Source organism: Vulpes lagopus, chromosome 7, assembly GCF_018345385.1.
Source record: "Vulpes lagopus strain Blue_001 chromosome 7, ASM1834538v1, whole genome shotgun sequence".
Taxonomy (NCBI): domain Eukaryota; kingdom Metazoa; phylum Chordata; class Mammalia; order Carnivora; family Canidae; genus Vulpes; species Vulpes lagopus.
This window is the reverse complement of record NC_054830.1, coordinates 83,043,642-83,056,020: the sequence shown is the minus strand read 5'-3', so window position 1 is coordinate 83,056,020 and position 12,379 is coordinate 83,043,642. Positions and strand designations below refer to the sequence as shown.

The 12,379-nt window shown below is 46.8% G+C and overlaps 1 protein-coding gene across 2 annotated transcripts in view; it reads left to right on the top strand.

The window, feature by feature from the left end:
- Positions 1-11,697, top strand: part of ACO1 (aconitase 1) — a 65,020-nt gene extending 53,323 nt beyond the window's left edge. For both annotated transcript variants that reach the window (XM_041762780.1, XM_041762781.1), the window contains 5 exons: positions 48-190; positions 2,726-2,873; positions 7,341-7,463; positions 9,790-9,975; positions 10,815-11,697. In XM_041762780.1, coding sequence (XP_041618714.1) covers positions 48-190; positions 2,726-2,873; positions 7,341-7,463; positions 9,790-9,975; positions 10,815-10,928 — 714 coding nt within the window. In that variant the 3' untranslated portion in view covers positions 10,929-11,697. The remainder of the gene's footprint in view (positions 1-47; positions 191-2,725; positions 2,874-7,340; positions 7,464-9,789; positions 9,976-10,814) is intronic.
- Positions 11,698-12,379: the final 682 nt, after the last annotated feature.

Genomic DNA, 12,379 nt, shown 5'->3' with positions numbered 1-12,379 from the left:
GCTGGAGAAAAGCTGAGCTGGCACTGACCTGCTGTGTTCTTTTCTAGACTCTGGCTGTTCAGCCCCCTAAATCCATAGTGGGCGCCTACGTGCTGCTCAATTTGGGGGACTCAGTAACAACTGACCACATCTCTCCAGCTGGAAATATCGCAAGGAACAGCCCCGCCGCTCGCTACTTAACTAACAGAGGGTGAGTGTGAGTGACGGAGAAAGACTAAGGCAACTGGAGTGAACGAGGCCGGCCAGTATTTCTCTTCTCACCTGTTCTCTTTTGACTCAGACTGTGGTTTTTCACCGAACCCCGAGGCTTGATAATCAGTCACCCTTTCTGTTTGCTGCTTCCCAGCCTCCTTGGGAGAGTCCATCAAGGAAACTGCAGCAGAGGGAAGGGCCCTTCCTTCTGAGCAGGGGCCCCGGGAGAGCTCACTGTGGGCCCTGCCCCCACGGTGCTAACGAGAGAGTCCAGGCTCTGCTCTCTACCGCCCCGCCATCAGTGGGGGGTGCCCCCTGACATGTCCCCCACGCTGTTCACTGCCGCTTCCTGGGTGTGACACATAGTTACTGCGGATTTGCCACCGACAGATCCATTTACCCATCCTTCAGTCATAGAGTGACCTGAACGGGTACTATACCAGTATTATCTAGTGGCCTCTAATACCCCCACAGTGACGAGTCCGTCCCAGATCTGACTTTCCATGAAAATCATCTGGGGAGATATAAATTCCTGGCTCCTGTCTGCACCTCCTGAGTCAGCGTCCCCAGGGATGGGACCCAGAGCGAATCTAAGAACAGAATCCAGCATCTTTTCATTCTTTCTTTCCTTCTCTTTATTTTTTCTTGCTTTCTTCCTTTATTTAATTTTATTTTTTTCTTTTCTTTGTCAGTGGGAGGAAAACTGCCTTGGCCGCATCTCACTTAACCCAGCAGCTAACCTGTTTACTTCACAGCTCCCCATCTCCTGAGCTCTGCTCAGCCCCCTGCCCCCACCCCTCACCCACCCCACCTTGGCCCATTCCAAGCAGGAGAGTTAGTCACATTCAAAGCAGGAGGAGTCCACGTTCCCCAGAGAAATGAGTGCTGTAAGTTTCAGAAGCTAGCCCACCTCTAGAGCAGATGATGCACAGGAGTCGAACTCAAGATTTTTTTTTTTTTTTTTTTTTTTTTACGTGGGGCAGCTACTCTGTTAAACATGTGAGAATTTCTATACAGAGATGCATACAGTAAGATTCTAAAGGGGTGTGACTATACTTTGAATGGGAGAGGGGTATTCGAGAGGGGTCAGCGAATCTCTGCTCTTCCCCTCACCCACTCTGCTGTGGCTACCCTAATGGTTACTTTGTTTATCGAATGTTCCAGGCAAGGCCAAATACCCTTCTGCCTGACAGCCTTTGCTTGAGCTGGCTGTTTGTTCCTCTTGGATGCTCTTCCCGAAAATATCTGTCTAACTAACTCCTTTGCCAGTTCAACTCTTCTCCATGAGGTCACCTGCACCATACTGCTCTTCTCACCTTGATCTACTTTTTTTTCCCTTCCCAGTTATTAACCACAGTCTGGTAACACTTATGTAGGATGCTCATTTTTAAATTATGATTATTTCTTTTGTCTCCACCATTTAAAATGTAAGCCCTGCAAAGGCAGAGATCTTAATCTGTTTTGTTCCATGATCTATCTCAAACCCCTAGAACAGTTCTTGGCACATAGCAGGCTCAATAAATAGTTGTTGAATGAATGAATGAATGATTGGGAGAAGAGGATTCACCAACAAACAGGGAAACTGAGGATGAGGCTGGAGAAAGAAACTAAGGAAGCAAGCAGTGATGAATACTTTTTTTGATTGGTGACATGGACTCTTTAGGGAATTGAATGGAAAAAAAAAAAAAATCATACCTCCCTAGGAAAATGCACATATTCCCAACATTCTGGATACAATTTCAGGAGTTTGTAGACACGCTCACCTGGTCCTATAGCCCATTCACAGACTCTCTCAATCTCCAAATCACATCTCCCCACAAGATCAGATTAACACTCGCAGATACTTCCTAGCATTTTAAGAAACAGCCCAGTGAGATGATGGCAGTGTTAATTGTAAGTTGTTTCTGCCATCACAGAGTATCCTTTGACTCTGGCCCATAGACAGGATTTTTCTTTGATTTCAGGACCAGGAAGAGCTCTTCTGCCTCTTTGGCGCTGTTCTGATTTTTATTTTATGAAAATTGTAAATCATGTTGCCTGTCATGTGTCTTGCCCGATACATTGAGTTCTTGATAATTTGAGGACAAATTTATACCTCCTTCCAGTTAGTTTACAGAATGTACTTTATGTTTCCTTCCTTCTTGGCTCCACCTGACTGGCCCACACTGACTCCTCTTTGTTTCCTTTTTCTTACCCATGTTTAATATTTTATCTTTTGTGAGATTTTTCAGGCTACTCTAGTGAATCAGGAAAATAAATACTCATTCGAGTTCCTCCTGGTTTTTCTACACAGATTTATAAGACTGTAGTTGACCCTGGGAGAATGTTGACTTCCCCGTTCCACTACCTCACCTCTACCTCTGACTCTCCCCTCAGCAGAAGATTCAGGAACAGCTTTTCTGCCTTGGAGAGCAATGCTTAGTAAACTTAGCGAGATATCTAGGTTGTGTTTTTTTTCCTCTTTTCTTGATGGAAGCTAAGTTTTCCTTTGCTCCGGTCACTAACCTAGCTCCTCTCTTGCTTGCATTATTAGCTTGACTCCACGAGAATTCAATTCCTACGGCTCCCGCCGAGGTAATGATGCCATCATGGCACGGGGGACATTCGCCAACATTCGCTTATTAAACAAATTTTTGAACAAGCAGGCACCACAGACTATACATCTGCCTTCTGGAGAAATTGTGAGTACTGTGTCTTTATCAGCCTCTGGGTGGTTGGGTATTTACACGCTCACTTGCCTTTGGGTCTCATTTTTTCTTCACAGCCCCATGCTATCTCTTGTGTCCAAGAGAGTTCATCACTGATAGAGGTGCCCTTTAAACTAAAACTCTCTCTTCCTGCTTAGAGATTCTACTTTATGGTCTAACTAAGCCTCGTTTCCTGGGAGTTGAATTTACAAAGCCTCTGGGTGAAATTTCATCAGTTCAGAGTATTTGAGGGGGAGCTTCCAGGTTAAGATAGAGGCTATTTATCAACAGGTGCTATAATTGTATGACTTTATTAGCATTTAATTGAATTCCCTGTCCCAATAGGAAAAGAAGGAATATAGAGGCCCGGGGAAGCCTGCTTGGGTGCCATCTGGAGTTGACCTGTTCCATCTGGAGTTGTTCATTCCCAGAGGGGAGGCATGTGAGAGGCGGGGAGAGCCTGCACTTTGAGTCAGACATCCCAGCTCTGGAGCCTTCAGCAAGTTAATTCCCTCTCTGAGCCTCAGTTTTCTGACCTATGAAGTAGAATATCTACCTTGTAAGGCTCTGAGGCTTAAGCTTAAATGGAATGATGTGTAGAACGTGGAGCAGGGTGTCTGACGCATGTGGTAGTCTTCGGCATCGCTTCCCTTTCCAGCAGATGCCGTAAAGCTGCTTGAGAACTGTTTAAGTTACCTGAGAAATAACACTCCTGACTCACTTAAAAATAATAATAGCTAGTATTTCTATGGAACTTACTATATCTCAGGCACTGTTCGAAGCTCTTTGCATATATTGACTTATCTAATCCTCATAACACCCTTTGAGGTAGGTACCACAATTGTTCATCTTTTGAGATAATAAAAATAGAGATGAAAACCCAGGGAGTCTGGGGGTACCTGGGTGGCTCGGTTGGTGGAGTGTCCCACTCTTGGTTTCAGCTGAGGGTTGTGAGGTTGAGCCCCACAATGGGCTGTGTGCTAGGCACAGAGTCTGCTTTTTTTTATTATTATTATTTTTTTTTTACAGAGTTTGCTTAGGTCTTTCTGTTTCTCCCTCTGCCACTGCCCCTCCCCCCCAAAAAATACATAAATAAATCTTAAAACAAAACTGAGGGAGCCTGGCTCCAGTCAGTGTGGTTTACCACCACCCATACAGCCTCACTTGTAACATTATATTTTGGAAAGCAAACTCTTCATAGATGATCGCCAGGACCCAACACAAGATCAGTGCCCAGTACATAGTTGTTCAGTGAAGAACAGGGATGATAAACTACTAAATAAAAAAGATACAGTTAGGTGGTGAAATGCCCAAGAGACCCAGGGGAAAGACGCCGTTATAGACACTGGGGGTGGGCCTCTGGTATACTGACTGTAAATGCTTATTTACAAGCCCTGCCATGACCTAGAACTTCTGGTCCAATGTTTAATGCCTCATCTTAAATAAGGAGACAGAATCAGAGATGAACAGACATCTGAGCCAAGCCTCGAACTTGAAAGACAGACCTAGACAAAGAAGAGGGGGTAGGGTAGGGAAAGAAAACAGAGGTAAGGGATCCCTGGGTGGCGCAGCGGTTTGGCGCCTGTCTTTGGCCCAGGGCGCGATCCTGGAGACCCGGGATCGAATCCCACGTCGGGCTCCCGGTGCATGGAGCCTGCTTCTTCCTCTGCCTGTGTCTCTGCCTCTCTCTCTCTCTGTGTGACTATCATAAATAAATAAAATTAAAAAAAAAAAAACAAAAAAAACAGAGGTAATAGTAGAAACCCAGGAAGAAAACAAAACAAAAAAAAGTTTGTCTTCTCAGAATGTTGAAATGATTTTCTGTTGGTATAGAATAATCAGAAGACAAGAAAGGGCTCTTAAAAAATGATAATTTTAAAAGAAAGGAAGCGCTGTTAAAGAAAAAAAAAAAAAAGCCCTTAAAAAATTTACAGGAAAAGTTGATTAGTTGAGAAAATCTTCTCAGAATATAGAACAGAAAGACAAAGGAAAAATTAGAGAAAATATAAGAAAATTAAAGACTGAAATGAGGAGGCTCAGCATCTGACCGGAGATGTTGGGAAGAGAAGAAAGGAAATTATCCGGGAAGTAACACAAGGAAAATTCTCCAACTGTGAAATCCAATTCCACATGACATCCGCTGAATACCCACATGATTATGGAAGAACAGCTCCACGTGGCATTGGTGTGAAGTTAGGAACAGCAGAGATAAAGATAAGATCTAGAAACTTCCAAAGAGGAAAGAACAGCTTATGTGCAATGTGCTGGGGATCAGAAGTGCTCAAACCAACACTGGAAACTTGAACTGGTTTGCACCCCAAAATTCCATGTCCCATGTTAAAGTAATAACACATTCCAATTTAAAAACTTTGAAAATACTCCTCAGTCCCTGTCTCAGGAAACTCCTTGGTGAATGCATTTTACCAAAATGAGAGAAGAAGCCAAAAAGGGGGAAGATGTAGGATTCAGAAAAAGGAAATGCAGGGAATCCCCAGGATGCCAGTGAAGGAAGATTCTTCTATAACAGGAATGTACCATCTCTAGAGAAGAATCAGTCCAAATTAGAAGAGGACTGACGTTCCAAGAGTGGTAAAGGGAAAGATTTTTAAATGACAGACTACCTGATACATTTGAATGTCTTTAGAGAAGATAGTACTTCAGGCAGAGCGTTTGGGAGTTAATTGATGCAGAGGGACACAGAGATAGGTGAGTGCACATACAAAAAGAAAATGATTAATTCCAGTGGAAATTTTTCTTAATTACCAAGAAAAGGAAATCAGAGTACATTACTTGACTCAGCTATAAATAACATTCACGTAGTCAAAGTAGTGCAAACACCAAACATTGATTTACCCAAAATATATGACATAATTATATTGGAAGGCTGGGGAGAGGGGACCTAGGGGAATGGTAGTTAATTAAGAGAACTAAATCTCCAGGATGCCTGGGTGGCCCAGTTGCTTAAGGTCTGACTCTTGATTTCAGCTCAGGTCATGCTCTTGGGGTCCTAGGATCAGAGCCCTGGGTCAGGGTCTGCACTCAGCAGGGTGTCTGCTTCAGGATCTCTCTCCCTCTGTCCCTCTTTCTGCTCACTCTCTCTGTCTCTCTCTCAGATAATTAAGTAAATAAAATATATTAAAAAGAACTAAATCCCCATCAAAACAGGAAATTGATAAATGATAACAAAAATGGAGAAATGAAGAACTGGCAGTGTAGGTATAATACTCAAGATCCAGAGGCACAATCTCACAGAAGAAACAACGAAATTTTATGTCCTGTTCCTTAGAAGAGAAAGGGAGAGTGCAGGGAGCCGTTGCTTTATAAGCTCCCCAGATTTGGGTAACGCCAGGTGGAACTAACCACAGGCTCTATCAGCCCACCGAAATGGTGATTTGTGAAAGCTTACTTGAGAGGTTGATTATACACCTTTCTAGAGCTTCTTTTGAAGGAAACCCTCTCTTGAGGGAGTTTTTCTTTTCTTTGTGTTTTTTTTTTTGTTTTTTTTTTTTGTTTTGTTTTTTTTTACTTAAGTCACCAGGAAAAACAACTGTTTCATATCACCAGCAGTGATAATCAGATGTCTTTGTGAAGTCTTGGCTCAGCAGGATACTCAGAATTCTCGTGAGAAACAAATGAAGCTGTTTGTGCAAGATGTTTCTCATATATACCAAAGTATTAGTTAATCTTCTCCTGTCCTTTATTGATTTGTGCTTCCACCAGTGTTTCTAGTGTCTCTGCCTTGACCTCCTTGTAGAAAGGTGACTAGTAAAAGTTTGCATTATGGGGCGCCTGGGTGGCTCCATCAGTCAAGCAGCTGTTCAGGTCAGTCTCAGGGTCTTGGGATCAAGTCCTGCGTCAGGCTCTGGGCTCCATGGGAATCTGAGGATTCTCTCTCTCTCTGCCTCTCCCCCCACTTGCACTCACTCTTTCTAAGATGAATGAATGAATAAAATGTATGTATGTCTGCATTTCCTATAATTTCAGAACATGTCACCTTCTTTGCGGTTGTTACCCTCCACAAGGGACCATCACTGAGTCTCTGAAACGGAGTCAAAACCCAGGTTTATGTGGGACTCTGTTTTTTAAGTTTTAAAAAAGTTTAATCAATAGAAGAGGGAAAAACAATCTGGTCTAGTTTTTTTTCCCCCCTTGATGCCTTAGGATTTGAATGTTTTTCTAAAACCAGGACAAAAATGAGGCCTTTCAGTTAGAAGAATATAAAATTCATTGGCAAGGGTAACTAGATGGAGTTAATTGGAAATTTGTGAAAACCAGGCCACTGACGGGTTGCACTTCCCTGTCAGCTCTGTGTTGACTTGGGCCACCAAAGACCTTTCTGACCCTGTGCTTCTCACCCAGTCTCCCCGGCCTGGGTCCACGCTCTCTCACCCAGTCCCCCCAGCCTGGGTCCACGCTCTGTGCCCGTACAGCCTCCGCAAACCATGCTTTTCTCGTCCTCAGCTTGATGTGTTTGATGCGGCAGAGCAGTACCAGCAGGCAGGCCTTCCCCTGATCGTCCTGGCGGGCAAGGAGTACGGCTCGGGCAGCTCCAGAGACTGGGCAGCCAAGGGCCCCTTCCTCCTGGTGAGTGTGGCGGCGGGACCCAGCACGCAAGCTCGGGGAAGCGTGTGGTGCTTGCTTGGGTCCTGCCGCGTGGTGGATCCGGCTTTCCCTCCAGTGGTGAAGGGTCAGCGAGGCGCACACTGGGTCCTTAGATCACATGCTCCTATTCTGGCAACCGTGGATCTTTGGGGTGGCTGTGGAGCAGTCGGGAGGAGGGCCTGTGCAGTCTTGGAAATCATTTCAAAAGTATGTATATAAGTCTTTTTTTATGGGGAAAAGTTGCATGGTTTTCCTAACATGCAGGCTGAGGACCGGAGGTGTCCTCGGGCCGCTGTCCCAGGCCAGCAGTGAGGGGGCCTGCCCCCGTGTTGTCTGCGGGAGGCTTGCGGAAGGGCCAGAGTAAGGAGCCTGGCCTTTGGACAGGCCTTTCTACAGCTGCTTTCTCGGCCTGTGAGCGGCGGCTGGCCTCTCCCACCCAAGGAAGCTCCCTCTGGGCGTAGACAGGGCCTGGCTGGCGCTGGGGGCGTCCCCAGGGAGACGTGCGGAGAGCAGACCGCTTTTACCTCCTGAGCCTCTGCTGGCCCAGAGCAGGGAAGAGTCCTGCTGCTCAGCTTTAATTCTGGGGGCGGGTAAGATGACTTAGCCGGTGCCAATCTCGATGATTTATGGCTCCAGCAAGTTAAGCCTTGGGAAACACGACGTAAGCTGACATCCACAAGTACCGTAAAGAACGAGGGGTCTGGCCGCAGCCCTCTGGCCGGCCGGGTTTCCGCAGACGTCTCTGAACAATACACCTGTTGTTTTGTTTTGTTTTTTAATCAAGCATTTTGCTCTATGGGGGGAACAAAAAATGTTCTTTGATTGCTTGATAATGTATCAAAAGCCTGCCTTTTCTAGAAGCTGCTGGAAAGAAGCAGAGAAATTATAGAAGAGGAAAGAGTTTTAGGGATGGGGCTGGGAGCCCATAGTTTCTAGAAATGAGACCCGCGCAGCATGCAGCCAAGTGGGGAACCCTAAGAGCCGATGGAGGGTAAGACAACTGGCACTCAGGGGGCCCCCCAGGGTCTAGACTCCTGTGCAGAACAGCTCCGGCTGCCTAAGCTGGGCCACTGAGCAGTGCTGGGCTGTTCTCACAGCAGAGGGGCCTAGACGACTGGTCGGCAGCCCTGCGCAGCCCTTACCCAGAGTAGGGACGTGCCCAGTGTGGTTTACGAAGCCTGCCACTCCCTCACCAGGGGAACATATGTGTGCATAAGTCCATGCAGAATATTTCCTGTTCGGAAGAACCTGTTCTTCCTCTATAAAATGATTCTTAAATTTGGAGATACCTGTGGGATTTTTTTTTAAATACCTATGCCAGGATCTCCTCCCCAGAGGCTCTGGGGTTTAGTTGGTAGGGAGAAAGGCCTGCACACAGGGATTTTATAAGCCTGGTGATTCTAATATGTGGCTGAGTTTGAGAACCAGAGCTTTATGCCTGTGGTTCTCACAACGTCCAGGGATCCCTAGCTTCCTCTCCCCCCATGTGGCCCACCAAGAGGTTCTGAGCAGTATATCTGGGGTAGTACCTAAAGAATCCACATTTTTAACAAGCTCCCCAGGTGATCCTGATGCAGGGGGGCTTCAAAGTGTACCCTACATGTCAAGAGACCTTTTAGGGGTATCTTAATATTATATTACAATTAACTAATATTGAGAATGGGGTGTTCTGGTTAATCAGGTATCCTGGCTTATTGATCACTGCCATATGTTGCCAGTTATAGGTTACCAATAAAACGTACTTTATAGGAAGCTCAATATCAAGACTGTATCCAATGGAATTTGATCCTTGAAACAGGAATTGTAAAAGCAGCGCATCATTTACTTTCTCTGTAGTATGTCTGAACGTTGCTTTTTTGGTTAAATTTTTTGTGTCTGCACCAATGATAATTGCACAATTCAAGGGAAATGAAACAAAAATTGTATTGTTTTGTGGATTCCAGATACAATGGAAGTTTGCTAAGGGATGTTGTGTCACAAAGCAGCTAGGTGTGTGGTCAGACTGCATGGGCTCAGGTACCAGATACTCCCACTGAGTGTGGGTAGAGAGGGGACGGTCATAGCATCCACCTCCTGGGGCTGGGGGGGTGGCAGAAGGGGAGACCTGATGGCCTGCGGACCGCCTGTGAGCGGATGGTCCAGACCAGCTGCTGGGTTACAACTAGAGGAGCCGTTTAGGTAAACGACTAATTGGTACTTACAAAGAATTTAGCTGTGAGAAGACTTTGACTTAAGAAGCCTTTTGTAAAGTTTCCATGTATCTCAAGAAAATTGGGACTGTGTCCAAAGTCCTGTCTTGGCTCCTCAGGGAATCAAAGCTGTCCTGGCTGAGAGTTACGAGCGCATTCACCGCAGCAACTTGGTGGGAATGGGGGTGATTCCCCTCGAATATCTCCCTGGGGAGACTGCAGACACCTTGGGACTCACAGGGCGGGAGCGATACACCATCATCATTCCAGACAACCTCACACCTCGGATGAAAGTGCAGGTCCAGGTAAGCCGGAGCCGCCCCATGCCAGGCCTGGGTGTACGGGACCGTGTGCTCACCCTTAACCCCGTCACCAAGAAATGAGTGGAATCTGGAAGGAAAACCGTCACTCAGTAGGAGTGAGTCACACCTGGCACTTCTGCTGGCACCGGCTCTGCCTTCACAACACAGGACGACACCTGTTGACTGATGACTTAGGTCTGTTTAGTCCTGAAAGTTCCATCCATCCCTTCCTTGCTCCAGGCCGCAGCCAGCCCCACTGTCTCCTCGGACTCCCAGTCTCTCTTTAGCCCAGAGAAGTGTTAGAAGCCCGAGGAGACAGTACATTTTCACATGATCTGAAAAACACCTCTTTCTTATCAAAATGTGAACAGACATAACCCATTCCTGAGCCTCCCCCCCCAGGCCCCAGGTTTCGATTTGCCCAAAAAAAAAAGCGACAGCCCCCCAGGTGAGGCGAGGCAGGTGCCGAACCCCAGGGTCCCAGGGTGAGGTCCCAGGGTGAGCGACTGGACCAGCTGCCTGAGGGACAACTTCCTGAGACCCCTGTGGGCCTGAACCTCCCAAGGAGGGTCTGAAAACTCCCATCCCTAGTGTCACTGGTACTGCTGTCCCAAGAGGCCTGGCCCTGGGGTCCGGCCCCTCGGTCATTTGTACTCTGCCCTACTTTACTGTGCAGAGAAGTCGGCTGGGGGTCTCGGCCAAACGCAGCCTCGGGTTCACGGGGTCTGGGTTCACGGGGTCTGGGCAGGAGTCTCCCCACGGGCTGGTGGGCCGCCCCTCCCCATGGGGCTGCCTGGCCTCCCCCACCCTCCCTGATTGTCCTCTGCTCTCTGTCATCGCAGCTGGACTCCGGGAAGACCTTCCAGGCCATCATGAGGTTCGACACCGACGTGGAGCTCGTTTATTTCCACAACGGGGGTATCCTCAACTACATGGTCCGCAAGATGGCCAAGTAGGTCATCTGCGCTGGAGCCCGCACCTGGAGCTGCGCAGGAGGGAGCGAAGCGCCACTAGCCAGCAGGCCTGGGTGCCGAGCGTCCCCTCCAGGGCGGGCCTCCCCGCAGGGCGCCCCCTTGCACAGGGGCGTGTGCTGCCCACGTCACCAATGCCGTTCTTCCAGGCACAGAATGCGCAGTCTCTGCATTCTCAATTTTTGTGAATCTTTTTCTCTTTTTCTAGAATTTGGAAGCTAGAATGGTGGGAATGTCGGTAGTGCCAGGAAGAGAAGTGAGCGAGTCTGTAAAGGAACTGACTACAGAATGTTGATTTTTCATTCTCGGCCTGTTTGTGTTCAGCTGGACACAAATGAGTCTCCTCAGAAGGCAGCCCCTGCCTCTCTTCTGTTCCTCTGTTCCCCTCTGCTCAATGAAACCTTCCCGTGAGGGGCTCGGGTGTCTGCATATTACAGTGGGGCTGACTGACACGGTAGGCGAACACTTGCTCACGCTGCAAATCACAGCAGTGATTGCAATTCTTCCCTCTGCCTTTTTCCTTCGGGTGGAATGATCCAGACACCTCGTGGATTGGTCAGACACTGACATTTTTTTGATTATGTACCTTTTGATGGATCAACACTAAAAAAATGTGACGTTTTCTTTTACTCTCTTCAAAAATTTTCCCCAGAAAAAATTTTCATTTGTCAAGAGGAGAACTTTGGAGGTGGTTTTGGAGAGAGACTTAGAACATTTGTAATTTGAATAAGATTAAATCTATTTTCAAGGAAAACTTTGACTTTGGAATTGAATTTTGTGGTGTGTGAGGTTCTAGTCTGGGGAGAGTTCGAGCAGAGCAGATCTCAAACTGCAGCATCCAGAAGCCTGGGTGACCTTCAGGGGCTGCTGTTATAGCTGCATCCATACTATACAGGTGAAATGAAGAGTTGAGGAACAGGATTTCTCTGCCCTGGTTGGGAGCAGACAAGAAGGTAGCAGTAGCAATAATGTAAGTATGGTGAACAGATCATAATTTTTTTAAATTATTTTTGTGTCCTATGGTTTATCTGCTTATTTTCATCACTGACATCATTTTGGCTCTGGCTACCATAACAAAATACCATAGACTGGGTAGCTCAAACATCAAAAATGCCTAGTTCTGGAGGCTAGAAGTCCAAGATAAGTTTCTAGCCAATTCATTTTCTGGTTTGAACTTTGTCCTCACATGCCTTTCCTTTAATGCATGCGTGAGGAGGGAGAGAAAGCTGGCTCTCTGGTGTCTTTCAAGGGCACTGATTTTATCAGATTAGGCCCCCACCCTTATGACCTCACTTAGCCTTAATCATTTCCTTAGAGGTCCCATCTCCAAAGAGACACACTGGGGTTAGGGCGTCAACATCAATTTTGAGGGGAGGGGACACAAAAAACAGTCCATAACAGGGCTTCTTACAGCTTACAAGTTGATCTCCTTGTAA